The sequence below is a fragment of the Falco punctatus genome (genome assembly GCF_963210335.1).
Source record: "Falco punctatus genome assembly, chromosome: 2".
Lineage (NCBI taxonomy): Eukaryota > Metazoa > Chordata > Aves > Falconiformes > Falconidae > Falco > Falco punctatus.
In genome coordinates, this window is record NC_137581.1 from 65463899 (window position 1) to 65480614 (window position 16716).

Sequence of the window (16716 nt, forward strand, 5' to 3'; positions counted from 1 at the left end):
AAGGGCTAATGGTGCCAACAGAGCTTTGGGACATCGTTGCCACGCGCAAGGCTTGTCACTCCTGCCGCCCAGCTGACTGCATCCCAGCACAGCTCCAGACACAACAGCCACAGCATGAGAAGGCCCCAGCAGTGGTTTGTCCCCACTGCAGCAGCTGCTCTCCATATCTACTGCATCCGCCTAGAAAACACACACACACATACAAGTGACAAGATTTCACCTGCCAACCAAACTCCTGTCCATCGCCTTAGGAAACTCTGAACAGGAATCGTCACTCCTTGGGTGTGCAATTTCACAGTGAAATCTCCCACTCTGAACTCTTCACTTCTGAAAGGCATGAAGACATTTGCCTGGCCAGAGACACCACTTGGGTCCTGCCACCAGGTCAGCCCTGCCCTAATGCGCTGCTTCAGCAAGGGCGAAAGCAAGCACAAGGATCTTCTTTGGCATCAGGAGTCCCAGGAGAGAACAGCCTGGCTTCTAAACTTTTTCCTGTCAAAATGATTTTTTTGCCTTTCAGGCTGGGATAAAGAAGGAGAGAAAACTGACCTGACATGCTTACTTATGGCTATGCTATGGTTTTGATGTTATTTTCAGACGTTGTTTTCTCCACTCCAGATACAAAGGATGCTGCCCCACGTGTCCCTATCAAGTAATCTGTCTCCTGGGCAGGATTTGCTAAGTATTTCTGAAGATAATGTGAGAAACGTATGCTGCAGGAGACAGAGCCTAAGCAAGCATTGGAAGCCCAGCCTGAACACAACCCCTCACCAACCCTTAATTAAGTCATGCTGTAAGAAAAGCAGTTTCTAACAATTTCATATTGACTTAAGCTAAGACGTGTTAGCACGAAAACACAACTATTGGATACATTGAATGCGACTTGAGTGGAAAAGAGACAGACCTCAGAATGCTGTTACGCTGTGTTTAACTCTGCTCATTTCTTAGAAATACTGTGTCTGTTTACTACCTTATTGTACTTAAAACCTTGTGTGTTTTTAAAACAAGGTTTACAATTCCTCAGCAAAAACACACACTTGGGTAACTGCGGTCAAGTTCACCTTCACCGGAACCTTGGTGATGTGTCTTCCACCATCAGTTTGGTTTTCTTTCCTGGCTGTGGTCTATCTGTTAAACCACTAGTGTCACCCAGCTAGAGCGTGCCTGCGGAAGCTCTTCTCCGGACGTTTCTCAGAAATGTATGCCTGCATTCCACCGACAAACACCTGATATAGCAATGTGAGTACCTCAAACACAAGCTAGACTAGCACACACCGAATGAGCCAGTCAACAGCTGTCTATCCCAGAGGGGCTGTTGCCTAGCCTTCCTGCAAACACTGCCCAGCAGAACCAGCCAGTGCAGCGTGCCACACACCCAGGAGTCAAAGCTTAATCCACTTGAGTATCCAGAGAGTACTGGTAAGCTCCAGAAGACCGACCTGCACAAACCTCAGCATGCCCAAGGTTTTGCCACAAAACAGGTCCTATTCAGAAGGGTGGTGGTTTCATAGGTCCGTGAGCCAATACGCATGCAGGGTGCTGTGCTCTCACCTCTTTCCTCCTGTCCTTTCAACGTGGTCTCACCCATCCCTCTGCAGCAGCAATAGCTGTGTCGTAACACAAGGGATCAGTTGAAGATGCTGATCAAGCTGAGCGATAACTGCATTCTTTGCTAGAGTAGTTTATGGCTGGCTCAGGTGCCCAGTCTGGTTCACTGCAGAGTCCCACAGATGCGCAATGCTGACCAAGGAAAAGGGGTGGGGAGGGAGGAGGAGTGAGGATGGGACTCAGCAGCCCCAACAGAGACTGGTTTACACTCACAAGGATCTCTATCCATGGTCCGACTCTGAACAGCAGATGCTGTGACAACAGGCAGCCTGGTGGCCACTGTGAATCTAAACAGACTCCAAATGTGCACACAGTTTTCAGAAATAAAACATTTCTTTTAATTGGCAAGTAGAACACACATTACAGGTCATTAGTATTTTATAAACAATATTAAGTTACAAATACATGTTAAAAATTGCAGTTCTTGGCAGCTAAAAGCTTGGAGTCCAAAATTCATCTCTGCAATGCTTCATTACTTCCCTTTTCCCAATCTGCTGGGTGAAGATGAATAAAAGATCATTTATCATCTACTAGGAGGTGGTCTACTATATATTCAAACAAAAAAAAAAAAACCCAAACCCTCATTCCTAAGAGCATCACTAACAAACAGACGCATTCAAATTACTTTAGCCATCTTAAATCATGTCAGATGCAATGAGGACACAGTTAATTACTCTGTAACACTTTAAGCAAAGACACAGATATCGTCACATTAAACTGATAGTTCAATGCTTTCTATTCCAATTCAGCTTAAAACCAACACTAGCTTCTACCCCACAGAAGCTTAAAGTCCATCATGCAGGCTTCTGCGTCATCAAAGCTAGATGTTAGGTAAATCAGACCCTTATACAGAGGAAAGTTACGGTGTACAACTAAACAGCATACATAAATATGTATCATATTTAGCAGATCTTTATTCCCCTCCTTAATGACTTTTGTTGGTATTAGTGAGATACATAGCTCATTCCATTTTCACTACACAGAATATTAACAAGTTATCATTATGTGTGTTAATATACTAAGTATTCTTTAACAAGCCTCTTTAAAAAAAGTATTTAAAAACATCTTGGAAAAGTAGAAATCTATTTTCCAGAAAAGCAAGTGGTACTAGGATAGCATGGACTCCAGTGCTTAAGAGAAAACCCATCTGGACAGCTCCTGTGCCTGGGAGTCAGTGTGTCTCAGCTGCCAGACTCGTACTCTGTTAGTCCTTCTCGCTGTGGTGGTAAAAGGTCATCAAAATCAGCTTACCTTGCCTTTCAGTTGGCAGACTTTCAAAGATTGCCATTCACTGGACTGCATTAGAGGGACATGTAGCTCTGACATCAGTTCATTTCTTTCTTATATTTATGAGAGCGAGTTTTATTATACTGCTGAGATTGCATCTTCAAAACCAAAGTCTGCTGAATGTGTCTGGAGAAATGACTTTGTATCTCAAAAATATCAAGAGTACCATTCAGATCGGAATTTCTATTAAAAACTGTGCACATTTAGCAAAAATTATGCTGCTGTAAAAACAAAAGGTCTGCTCCTTGGCCTGCTCAGTATACAAGCTACAACGCAGGAGATCACACCAGAGGTTTTTCTTCCTCTTCTTTTCTAAATGCAGGCATTAAAAGCAAAGTGTTACTAAGCTTTTCCTAAGACAGCACGCAGGGGTGTGGCATAATATACATTAATCAGGAACAAAAAAACAGTAACAAACAACCATTCTAGAAAATGCTGCATATTAGCAGCATGCTTGGTTTCCGAAACATAAGGAATTGCATGGGAGTTGTCAAGATGAAGTCCACACACCTTGATCATTGAACTGATCACTAGATTCCAAGAAACCAAAGCAAATTTAAAAATACACATGAAAACAACTGCCTAGAAGGCAGAGTCTTATCATCTGTCAATAACCAGATGAATAAAGTGCATAGCAACTATTGTAACAGTTTCTTGAAAAGAGAATATGTTTAGCAAGTCTCAAAGTTTGTGAGCTTGACCCTTATCCATACGTTTTGCTACATGTGTGGCTTCCCTTTTGTTTTGCTATTTAGCTTCACTGATCAACCCTTCAGCACTGTCCTGTGATTTCCTCTGCACTTCATATGGAATGTGCTGAGATCTCTGACTGCTGCCTGATATATGTCTGGAAGCTCTTGTCACCAATGGGATGTTCTCTGTAAGAAAGAAAAAAAAAAAAAAGGTGAAATATTATACATCAAAGTTTCTGTCAGGACATCAAAATGTCAGAATGGAAAGAGAACAGACAAAGCCTTTTGCCTAAGTTTGATTTTTAGAATTGTAACTGTAATAATAATATTGCATCTTACTTCAACTAGAACTGACTGATTGAACTGATCTTTTTTTTTGGCCAAATGCAGAATGCTCCTTTATTTATGTGTACACAAAATATAGTCACGTGGCTGTATCAGCCACTCTTCCCATTTTTAACCCAGCACTCTAAAATAAGCTGGTAAATACATGTATCTTCTAGTATTTACTGCCCATTCCACAACCACAGGTTCAAAACTGAAAAAAAAAACAAAACAAAAACAACAAAAGCCCCCAACAAAACAAACTTCACACTTACTTTTATGAATGGAACTGCATTAAAAACTAGTAATTTAAAAATTCCTTACAGTCCTTTAAAATACTGCGATATCAATACTAAGTCACAATCTTACTTCATATGTATTTGGCAAGATCTTTCTTGAGCATGAATGTCATAGAATCATAGAATCACAGAATGGTTTGAGTTGGAAGGGACCTTCAAGACCATCTAGTTCCAACCCCCCACCATGGGCAGGGACACTTTTCACTTGACCAGGGTGCTCAAAGCCCCATCCAGCCTGGCCTTGGACACTGTCAGGGATGGGGCATCCACAGCTTCTCTGGGCAACCTGTTCTAGTGCCTCACCACGCTCACAGTAAAGAATTTCTTGTTAGTATATAATCTAAATCTACCCTCTTTTAGTTTACAACCATTACCCTTCGTCCTATTGCTACAGGCTCTACTAAAACATCCGCCCCCGTCTTTCTTATAAGCCCCCTTTACACACTGAAAGGCTGCTACAACATCTCCCCAAAGCCTTCTCTTCTCCACACTGAAAAACCCCGATCCTGTCTCTTTTCGTAGCAAAGGTGCTTTGATCATCTCTGTGGGCCTCCTCTGGACTTGCTCCAATGTGGTGAAGGCCAGAACATAAGCAAGGGAAAGACTGTTTCCCAGGACTGTTCCCCTGTTTGGACAATCCACTATACTTACTGGCTTCCATATTTCGTCTTCTTAAATTTATCCCTCTTATATTGAGCATGCTCCTGCTCTAAAGTTCCAACACCTTCAATAATCAGCTTTAGTGTTTTATACGTCTCCTTAGGGTCATCAATGATGAATGTAGAATATTCTTCCTCCTCAGGTCCATCATACACAGATTTGCTGCCACAGGCCTCTGGAGAAAAAATTAAAGTACCGGAATAGGTATCAGATAGGCAGGGGGGAAAAAGCAAGACAAGCAGACTAAAAATACTCGGTCTGGGGTTCATACAGTTCCTTGGTTTGCTTCCATATGACCACCACAGGACTGTGGCTGACATCAAATGCAACAGCAGAAGCAGCAGTTCCCTGTCCTTTTGCTGGGCTGTTGGTAGGCATGTCCCACACCCATTCCCTCCTCCTTGCCTCCTAAGAAAAGGGCAGCAAGCCTGGCAGCTGCTCCTGACCTGGTGTGAAGCTGTCATTTGCTCCACAGGCAATGCAGTCATCTCAATCGCCACTAGCAGTACCCACACAAAGGCTTTTGGAAGTGCCACAGGCCTAGCTGTCCCTGTGCTGCAGGGCTGGCCTGCACCAAGGCAAGTACTCCCTCGCCAGAGGGACAGGTTCTACCCCTAAGCAGCCGCTGAACAGCGAGTATGACACTGCACAGCAACTCAGTTCAAAACAGTTACAGGTTGAAGTAGCCATGGTAAGATTTTACCACATTACTCCTAAACGATTCATACGATAAGCCTAAGAAGAATCTCTCATGACTACTGCCTGGCTGCCTGCCTAAGGACAGATCCTAGGACAGGGCAAGGCATACTACCTTCTTATCTTACCAGGGAGCCTTCCTGGCTAAGAGATCAGGACACCAATTACACATGAGCATTTGCAGCATATTCATCATGTGATCTACTTCTGCATTGCAGCCAAGCATATTAGAAGAGAAGAGAGAATATTTCACTCTGTCTCTGTTTCTCCCTAGCTTTACTGTGCTCTCCGCCTCAGCTTTCGAGTTACCTTCCCTTTGCTGTAAATGTCCACACCAGACCTGCGTCCTTTCCCCCGACACTGAAACTCGATGCTGGCTCTGGCAGTGAGGATTCAGAACAGGGGAGAGTTGGGCATTGGTTCAGACAGCTCGGAAGTAGTGAGGATCTGAAGTTTGCAACTGCACAGCAGCCAGGAACGGATTAAAGTGCTTTCCAATCTGTGTGTTTGACACCACTGGCTTATCTCACATTATAAAATAAAGTCCTATTTAAAGATCAGTGCCACCACGAAGGCTTCCCTGCCACTCCCTGTGCTAAATTGGGATTTCAAGTCTGGCACCATGTACACCGGATACTTTTCTTGGCATGCCTACTAGTACTAACTTCCTCCGCTGCCTCTTCTTTCTTTTATCCTTCATGTCACATCTCTATTCCCCTCGGCTCCTGAGAGTTTCCCAGCCAAAACTTTACTTTTCAACATTTCACAGACACCTACAGGTCATCTTTTGCTAGCAATTCCAAAAGAGCATTCCTGAGGAAATCATTTGTATCCAGCCTGTTCTTAGGATCCAAATCATGGAATGTGCACATGACTTCTGGTAACACAAAACCATGTTCCGCTGAAACCTCAACTTTGCTGGGGCTTCTTTTCAGGACCAGTAAACTTCTGGTTCAGCGCATGCTCTGATTTGTCAATTCAGAGCATCCAAGCAACACTCTGTGCCTACGCTATTTTAGGATACTGTGGTTAAGACCGTAATTCAAACAGCTGTTTATTATGCAAAGAACTTTGTACAGACTGTGAGACTGCACACTGCACCAAAAATAATTCACACAACTGCCTGAAGACAGCAGAAAGGGAAACAAGGTAAATAATGGCCACTGTGTTCTAGGATGTGATTCGCAAGGCTGGTCTAGCTAGAACATCCAATTGTTCACCATTTTTTTTGCCCTGATAAGCGTATTGGAGATGCAATGATTTCATCCTCACCTTGCATTTTCTCCAATTTCGGCATATACAAGTTGAAAAGAGAGTAGATGCGCTCAGTTTCTCTATCTCCATCTATATCCAGTTGTATATTTGCTGGCAGGCCTCTGTAAGACATCGGGAAGAGAGGTAGAAGTTATATGCTAAACAGTGTATTATGGCACAAAAAACACCTAACAAGGATGACAGTAAAAGTGAGTACTCATGAAAGCCAACAGAATGTGTGTGATAGAGCTCAAAACTTTCTATTTTTCCCAAATGAAAAGGTAGACAAGTTTAAATATCTTTATCCCTAGATTTATCCAGCACGCTTTCACTCTGACTTGAAAGAGAGGACTGTATCAGCATCCAGACGTTTTGGTGAATTAGTCTGCTACAACCAGATGGAGGAGCCAAAGCACTGAACTCCCAGCTGTCCCGGTCTATTCCGACTTGTTGCTTCTCTCAACTTTAAATGAAAATTGTTTCCTATGAACCAGGCAGCATCTCTTCATTTAACAGAGAGCATGAGTGGTCCCCTTAGAAAAAAATCAGTTTAGAATTAAACCTAGAAGCAGATGATTGTCTCTTTCAGGAATTTACAAACAGGACGTTGAAGGGTTCTCTGACAGTTCTGAATCAAAGTAGCTTATCCCACAGTTAACTCCTATCAATGTCTCGGACTCTGAAAATGTCAACATTTTGACCAAGATATTCAGATACTGAGATAGGATCAGAAGTAACAATAAAGATGGCCTTTGAAAACACGCCGCCGCCTGTGCACCTGGCAGATCTTGGTAACTGCAGACCTGCAACTCATGCTGCAGACACGCACATAACCCTGGCAATACCCAGACCAACGGCACGTTACCAGACCTTACCCTGTGCAGGGTGTGCAGCCAGGGGTATTATCTGCAGTAGCTTTACAGCAAAGCCAGTGGCCATTAAGATAGGCAGAGGGATGGTAGACCGTGAGGCGCTTCTTGTTGCATTGGCTAACTTTGGTGAGGATATCAATCCAGTCTTTGGCCTCCACACAATTATTTGCTTGGATATACAGGACTCTTCTTTCCGGCTGGATCACCTGGAACATCTGCAAAAAAAGGAAATAAGCCACAGAATAAACCCCCAGGATGAGTTAGTGAACCTAAAGACTAGGCTCGGATTGATGACTTATTAAAGGGAAAACACAGCATACTAAAAGAATGCACCAATAAATACATTTCAACACAAATGCAGCAAACGTGCCCTTAAAACAACAAGACCTTTCAGCTGGTACAAGTAGTAAGATACTGTTCCTGTACTGTGTTCCTTAACTCTATCCCAGCTGAAACCAGGACAGAGATGATTTACAAACAGTTAATATCAGCTTGCTGGTTGGGCCTCAATAAGGTTTGTTGTCAGCCTCAGGGATGCAATTTTAGTAATGCTGCAGCTCCAAGTTTTGGAAGGCTGACAGAGGGACCCAGCACAGGGCTGAAGGAAGCGCTTGTCCGCAGGGGGCAGAAAAGAGACGGATGAGGGTTTGGATCCAGCCTCACCACAGCTTTGCTCAGATACTGCCATCTCTCTGGTCTTTTTAACACATTTCAGCATGACTCTTTCCTTTTCATAACTTCCACGCTTCTGCTCGCAACTACAGCTGCTATTAGCAAATCACAGCAATACAGCTTCTCTTCAATCACCATCAGGTGCACATTAATTTGGCGTTATGGCTTGGGCACTGAAATATCTAGACTAGAACTCTCCTGCCTGTTCAAAACAGCTTGCAACCTAAAATGGCATGATCACATTTATTTTCCTCCTCTTAAAGGAGCAAGTTTCTGAGTAATATAATTAATTACTTATTGCTAAGGCTTTTATCATGCACTGATGATAACTAAGATCAAGTTCGTAATCTTAACTGCAAATTCTGGAAAGACAAATATGAATTATCTTCATTTCCTCTAGCTTCTGCAAATAATTTTCATGGGGTTTCCCCTCTCTCTCAGGTATTCCTAAATATCCCCCCCCTCACTTTGATTATTCACATCATTAGACATTATACTGCCCATATCACATGAAATGTTATTTTCCAAACAGCTGGTTTCTCTGTGCTACTTCGAAAAGAAAAACAAAGAGTCATCCCACCCCACCCCGCCCCAACAAAACACCACTCCAAAAAACCAAAACCCCCACCAATATTGAAATTCACTGTTGTGTATTATAAAGACCTAAACCATTGGCCTGAATTCTGCACCTAGCTGGTCAGGAGAATGTTGCAGACATGCACTATCTCTTCTTCCCTTGTGACACTTCCAGGTGCGCATCCTTCAAAGTAGCTTGCAAATATACTTGCTAATTTGTTAACAAACTGTTTTTTTAATTACAATGCCTTTCCTAACAGGAAAGGGAAAGCTCCAGCAGTCATTTCCCTGGATTTAGTATCCTTATAGACGTCAGACAATTAAAAAGGCACAACATGCAACAGCAGCGTAGGAGCTGCTAGTGTGATCAGGCCAGCACCGCCAAAATACACACCAAAGCATAAGTCCTTTTAATAAAATTTTCAGGACGTAACTGGCAATTTGATTCTGGGGAATAAGGAAGGATGGAACAAGGAAGACAGGAGCGTGCAGCTCAACCCTCCATTAACACAGCACTACAGGGAAAAGAATTTTAATGTCTTGCTGGGGTAAATGGAGCCTTCTGCATTACAACAAAGGGACAGATTTAAGGAGTATGGCTTTGTGTAATGGGATACCAACCTAAGTGAAGTAACACATGGCAACTGTTACTGAGAAGCCCACAACTAAGCCAAGAATTTCAAGTGGTTGCAAGACCTTTACACTAGCAAAACCACCAGTTGCTTCTCAAACAACACAGAAGACCTGAACAGCACTTAAAGCCACCCCCACACCCCCCAAACTGTGCTTAACACAGATGAAGGCTACTGGCCTTACTGCCAGACAGGCAGATTTATCAGGACTGAGGAAGTCACGCTTGGTGCAATTCAGAGCACAGATACATAGTAAATATTTACAGAAAATTTGAATCTTTAATCATGCTTAGCACCTATGATGCAAATACATCTTTTGTGGTGTTTTGAGAACTCTGTTCTTCCTGCAGTATTCTATTTATGTATAGCAAGGTAAATGGGAATATATTAGCATGGGAAGGTGATAATGTTATTTGCTACTGCTTACGGAAAGACTGAGCCTTACTTTCTAGAATGAATATAGTCACCTTCATTTCCCAGGTAATGCTGAATTTAAGCAAACAAATAGCGCACATTTTCTGATGTTCACAATAAAGGGATATTTTTGCTATAATAAATCTTCACAACAAAGGGCTATTTTGGATGCATTCTAGCCCAGCAGACTCCACATTAAGTTTAACGCTGCTGTCACTGAAAAGTTGATCAGAATTATAGCCCAGCTCGTCTCCCCACACAGTAAGTTTTATCTCAACTGTGTGGCTACTTTTAGTTCAATCAAGTTATTCTGCAGAGCACAGTTGGCAACAGTTCATCACACGTTACAGCTGCCTTCTGATAAAACTTGAGAATTATTTTGCAGCTTGGTTGCTTTTGCCTATTAATTAACGTGAGTTATAAACACCAGAGCCAGCTACAGTACAACGAAGACATGCTCTAAAAGCAAGTGAACTGAAACTTATTCCACCTTTTAACAGAGACACATAGGCTACCAAAGTAATACCTGAAACAGGGAAAATACTGAGGAGTAAAGCACTGTATTTCACTTGAACAAAGTGCTGTTTGAGGAACCTAATATCTAGGGTAGGTCTGAGCACTGCCCTGCACGGTGTCTACAAGCAGTGTAGATGGCAGGAATGACTTAGAGGCAGAAAAGCTAAAAATCACAATGATTTATGTGTATAAAAAGTCCGTAGTAGATGCATGTTTAGAAATGGAAAACACTGAGCTGTTTATTGGTTTATTTTTAAATAAAACTTTTTAAAGACTGTACTCAGCTTTACAGGCAGTAGAGTATGAAAAAAGCTCCAAGTATCACCTAAACTGATCATATCCAAGAACTGTTCTTTCACAATGGATGGCTGTCTTGCACACAGAAGTTGGCAGTAGGTTCCACGCATGAGAAATGCAGCTGTATTTTATTCCCTAACGTGGCAATCAAAACGCTAAACCATATTAGCACAGCACAGATGTTATTTTGGCACATGACCTAACCCAAATATATATGCACTTTCATTAACCAACAGAGAACCCTGAGAGCTAAGAAAGATGTGCTCCTTCACAATTATGAGCAGCCAATTCCTTCCCAACAGAGAGGTCTGACAGAAAGGGCAGGGACTCGATCATCTTACCTCTGTCTGACATTATGGAGCCCAGACAGCTGATCAGCAGTGGTCAGTACTGAGTGTGCTGCAGATCGCAAAATCCAAAGACTGCTGACTGGGCTGTTAAGAATCTGAATGGGCTGTACTTTTGGAAACTCCTGCTACTATATACAGAACAAGCAGCTGTGGTTGTACTTCTTTCAATAGAAATCCAATCCAGGTTGCAAAAGGGAAAAAGGCGATTAGGCTGGTGGATCTAGACCAGCCTAACTGTATGTTAATAAAGACGACCTACTTACATTTTTCATTTTAAAGGACTCCTCCTCCAGTCTTTCCACTGCCAGAATGTTTTCAATTGGAATGCTACACAGAGGGTGATCACCTGCAGAACACACACACAGATACTAAGCAACTTATTCACAACTCAACTTCACCCTCTGCCGTTACTCTAAGGGCTGATTCAGTTCATTTGAAGATCATTTTGACTACACAAGAAAAAAATCTTTCACTCAGCAAGGATTTGCTAGCATCACCCTTAAGTATTATCTTAAGTTCATTTCAGCTGCACTATATCATGCTAGCAAACCTCTCAGAAACTGTCTACTGCAGCAGGACACAGAAGATTTCCTGAGAAGGTGACAATGAAATAAATCATTCCTGTCAGCTCAGCTGAACTAGGTTGATGGTGGTGATGTAAGATCTCCAAGTTGAGTGTGAAATGATGACTGGCATGATCTGAACATGATTCCTTTTCTTTCTCACTCCCTATGTATTTATATGATGGAAGGAAGTGGTATTTGTTGCATACTACTGATCAGACAGGAACAATTTGCGAAAAGCAAAATCCTTGATATTAGGCAACATTAAGTGAACACATTTTTGCAAATTCAAAGCTAGCAGGCAAATTCTTGCCTACTGTAGCCAGCTGTGCCAACGCTACAGAATTTATGAGAAGAAACTAAGACGCATCTCAGAATGTTCCATACAAAACCAAATCCCCAGCTTAAGGTATTTGTATCCTGAGTTTTGTTTCCTTGAACAATCTACTAGGCAACTGCGAAACCTACAGATGATGTCAATAACTGAAATCAGACAAACACTACTAAATATTCTTCTAATTTATAGGGTACTGTGCTATCCAAGAAACTTTTCTAACAGTCGGTACATACTAAAATAAAGGGCAAGAATATACAGGCTGACCGAGTTGCCAGCACTGTGCCTTCTACAGTTACAGATCTGGATCTCAGCCTTCTGTTCTTACACAGTCCCTATGTTTAATTTTTGTTTTCATGATCAAAAAAAGACCGGCAAACCTTTGTTACCTTTGCTTTTCTGATAAGTAAACTCATGATTTGTCAGGCGAAACCATCTCTTCTTGAAGTTTTTCATACCAAATCGTTTTCTTCCTTGTGCTCTCTTGATCATGAACCTAGTAAACAGGAAAACAGTTGTTACAACACAACAGATTTTATATATACATGCATATAAAAATATGCATATGTATAAAATATGTATTTATGTATATAGGTATATACATATATACATACATATACAAACATACATGATGGCACTTGCAAAGCTTTAGGAGGACACACACAGTGTTTTCTAATTATTGAGGCCTTGTCTCGACAAGGAAAGGAAAGTGGTATTTGGATAGGCTTAGCGCATTTTTTAGTTAAGCCTGTCCTTTTTCCAGATCTAGATAAAGGGCGAGACACGTAGCTTGACTTGTAATCTACATAGGAACTCCAGTTAGTTGAACTGCGGTTTGTGCCCTTTTCTCAGTTACGAATCTACCTAAATTCTTTTCTACAACAGCAGAAAAAGGGCAGAACACGGTTAGTACTGCTCTGCTAAGCTTGACCTGTTAACTCTACAAGCTTTTTTTGTTATTTTTTTTAAAGCTGTGAGAAAGCTTAAAAGATTTGGAGTATGTTTAATAATTAAAAGGCAGGTGCAAGGCCTCTGGAACAGGGACTGTACCCTTACATGCTTTAGTCACTCTCAAGCTCTACAAAAAAAATCACGATGTTTCACAGCTCCATTTGCAATTGCACATTGATGCTGCAAGTTGGAAATGCAATTTCAATGACATACAAAGCAATGTGACCAGTGAAAGCTAGAGTTCCCATGCCTCCCTTTTTTGGCAGAGGAGGGACATTCAGTGAGTTGTCAGTTTTAATTAACTTCAAACTTGAATTAGCTTACAAGAAATTGCAATGCATCCACCACTTCCTAACCACTAATCAATCCAAAAGCTTCAAAGTGACTTTGGAAAGCCTAGTGACTTCATACTGCTCAGCATCACTTTTTTGGGGAAAAAATGTGATGCATATGCAGTAGAGAGTTGATAACTGCTACTCTACACATTAACTGTTGTGCAAATACAGAATTGTATAATAGAGTGAGTAAAAACTACTTACTATAAAGTAGTTTTTATCAAGTAGGAAGGCAATATACAGCACAAAGAGCACACAGAGAGAACAGCTTATTATTTGGCTGAAGATTTTCCATAGCAGGGCTAAAAATGCTTAGAACAGCTAATACTGTTTCTTGCCTCTGACATACTCAGTCAGAAACAACTACACTGCATCCAATCGAATGGCAGGTCTGTTTAAAGCCTGAACAAAACCCCAAGTTCCTTCAGAATTTAACTGTTTTGTAACCAGCTGGGCTGGTGCCTGCTGCCCATGCAAAGTTGTGTGGGCAAAAGCTGACAAGGACTGTATACAGCAACAGATTTTTTTAAAACCAGTTACATAGCCACACACCTCTCATTCTTAAAATGGTCAGATAGTTTCTGTCTCAGTCCTTATTCTTGGATTACTTGAGAAATATTTAATAAAATCATATGATTCATGTCATCACCAGGCCCACTGGCAGCAGCCTTTGTATTTCAAGGTTAAGGCAAATTTCAAGGGAAGAGCAGATATCCTTGGGCTGGGTAATATGCTCTTCTTCTCTTCCTTCTTATGCCAACACTTAAAAGGTGACTTAAAACTGCAAACTCCTAAGAGCCTCCCTCTGAAAAATGCAAACTCCACAATGCAGAGCTAAGAGCACATTTCTAATTAAATTCTTCATAACTGACATAGCCAAGAGAAGAATGTGCTTTTATTTCTCACAGATAGGCAACAAGCATTCAAATCCACAAAATTTATAAGGTCAATTTAAGTGATTTCTTTGTTTCTAACATTCACAGAATATATGAGATCAGAGCAAATAGAAGCACAAGGGGGGAAAAAAGACAGTCTAAGATGAAACCCATTTCAGGGCTAGGTGTTTGGACACACGATTTCTTCTCATGTTTATGGGTAGATCCAAGTTTGGACCTCCTGTAGCCTTCCTCAGAAGCACTAGCATGCCCCTTTCACCTACAAAACCGGCAGGACTAGTTCTCCTTTTAATTCTCTTCCTTTTGGAAAGAACCAGGCAGACATCTGTTAAGCAGTGGTGGCATGACCAGTGCCAGCAAACCCAAGTGCCAGTGACTAATCTTTGGTACTGCACGTTCATTCAAAAGTACATACGCTATTAGCTTTCCATCTAGATACTCTTAATAGGAGCAAAGATAGATTAAAAAGGCAAAAGTAAACAAAAATATTACAAAGGCAAACAAAACCCCCACTAACCAGCCACTCAGTTTGGATAAAAATCAAACCAAAGGCTGTGAAAATTCCCACCCATTCCCCATGATATAACATGGCAATAATGCAAAATGTCAGGAAAAATAGACAGCTGAAGGCCACTCCTTAACCTTGAGAACAATTTACATGGATGCTACTGAAGAAGTGCCCAGAAAATGCATGGCCACTTCTTACTTCCAGTGAGTTCACTGGGATCTATATGCTGAATATTAAACAAATCTCAGTGCTTCTTGGAGCCTCTGCCTACAGATGAAAGTCCTTTATTCTCTATTTACAGCAGGTTTTTGTTTTAAGGAAGAAAAAAAAAGTTGGTCAACATCAAGAAATGGGTAACAAAATGTTCTCTGACGGGTTTACACAGGCGTTTCAGGGTTGTTAAACAGAGTACTTCCTCCACAAAGTTAAGTCAGACAAGTCTAATGCTGCGAAGGAAGGACATGCTGTCAGCCAGTAGCTACAGCAAAGCACCAACTGCCCCTACCATCTTACCTGCATGAACTATTACCATCAACTTTCTTTACTGTTAGTTTAAGAGTCCTTACAACAGCAGCCACAGGCCGAGCAAGAAAAGACAGAAAAAAATCAGACAGGAGCAAAAGAAAGACAGAGGCAGAAAAAAATAACGTTTTAGAGTTAGAGGGAAAATGTTACAAACTATACATTTATTTTCAAAAATAAAAGAATGATAAATGTACAGAATTAAAATAGACAAACTTGCTTCTAGGGACAGACAGTCATCAGAGAAGTGAGGTGTACTGCAGAGGTTAAATGAAAGGGGTAGTCATGATGTCATCAAAATCCTAATTTTTGCATGATGTAGAGCTACCATGAAAGCTTGCTTTCAAGCAGCAGTTCAGCTTACTGAGCTCTGACAGGAAGAATTTGGATTTCTACTTTCTTCCTCCCAGCTCAAAGAAGCTGCTTCCACAGTGCATTTAAATGATCTTAACAACTCAGTTTTGTAACACCAAAAGTGTCAACAATTAGTATCTAAAACTAATACAGCATATGGAACATGCTTCCAAGAAACAGGAAAGGTACTAAAACTGGAAAACTGTTCCAAGTGCATCACAAATCTTCCTTGAAATGGACATGATAATCACTAGCATATGGATCTTAGAGGGTAGCAAAAGCAAATTCCATTGGCAGGCTTTGCCCTTACTAAGATATTCAGTATCTGCCTTCACAGCAGAATCTTACAGCTTTTGTTCACTGGAGCTCAGGAAAAAAAATATCAATTTGATTTAATACAATGCTGATTTAAATTAATTTTGCCGTAGCTGTGCTAATTAAGTTCTACGAGCTTCTTTTTCCCCCACTTATTTCAAAACATACTTATATCAAGATGTTTAAATCAAATGAAAAGATGTTAAATTCAGCTATGGCAGCCACAAAGAGTAGAAACTGCAACTCAAGAACCCTCCTGCATTCTTCTCTGAACGCATGGATGGAATAGGGGTGGTGGAAATAAAGCTAGCTGCATTAGAATGGTAGCAAGCACAGAAGTAGAGGGGTTTGTTGCACATGCATGCTTACCCTTCTTTAAGCAATATAGGTTGCTCTATGCTCTTGTGATCTCTCCTTCCCGAAGATGAAATTAAATCTAGAAACTAAAAGGTGAACAAGAAGCAGAGGTAAAAATGACAGGACTGGACTGCCCAAATTAAAATTTTTAACATTTGTACAACACAGAGCTACAAGAAAGTATGGTAAGAGTAGTTAAACAGAAGGTAATGGCAGAAGCCTGAGGAACTAAAAATAGCACAAATGCTCTTAAGCAGAAAAACTGCAGATGACCAACACTTCTTGTGCTTCTCCTTTGTTTAATGTATCTTTCACTTCCTTTTGGACTAAGCAATTTTTGTCACAGGTCTGCAGCATCCTGTGAAGCATGCACATGTCTCAAGCTCTAAGCAGCAGCTTGTTAATCCAAGCTAATTATTAAGTAGAAGTAAA

At 41.2% G+C, this 16716-nt stretch overlaps 1 protein-coding gene across 10 annotated transcripts in view; it reads right to left on the minus strand.

Moving 5' to 3' along the window:
• Positions 1 to 1922: 1922 nt before the first annotated feature.
• The window catches only part of RASA3 (RAS p21 protein activator 3), a 179604-nt gene continuing 164810 nt past the window's right edge, over positions 1923 to 16716 (minus strand). For 8 of the 10 annotated variants that reach the window (XM_080377413.1, XM_080377415.1, XM_080377418.1 and 5 more), the window contains 7 exons: positions 16297 to 16370; positions 12436 to 12542; positions 11413 to 11495; positions 7696 to 7907; positions 6839 to 6942; positions 4862 to 5045; positions 1923 to 3773 (listed from right to left, as the gene is read on the minus strand). In XM_080377413.1, coding sequence (XP_080233539.1) covers positions 3698 to 3773; positions 4862 to 5045; positions 6839 to 6942; positions 7696 to 7907; positions 11413 to 11495; positions 12436 to 12542; positions 16297 to 16370 — 840 coding nt within the window. In that variant the 3' untranslated portion in view covers positions 1923 to 3697. The remainder of the gene's footprint in view (positions 3774 to 4861; positions 5046 to 6838; positions 6943 to 7695; positions 7908 to 11412; positions 11496 to 12435; positions 12543 to 16296; positions 16371 to 16716) is intronic. The other 2 variants (XR_013926372.1, XR_013926373.1) reach the window with 2 other exon arrangements.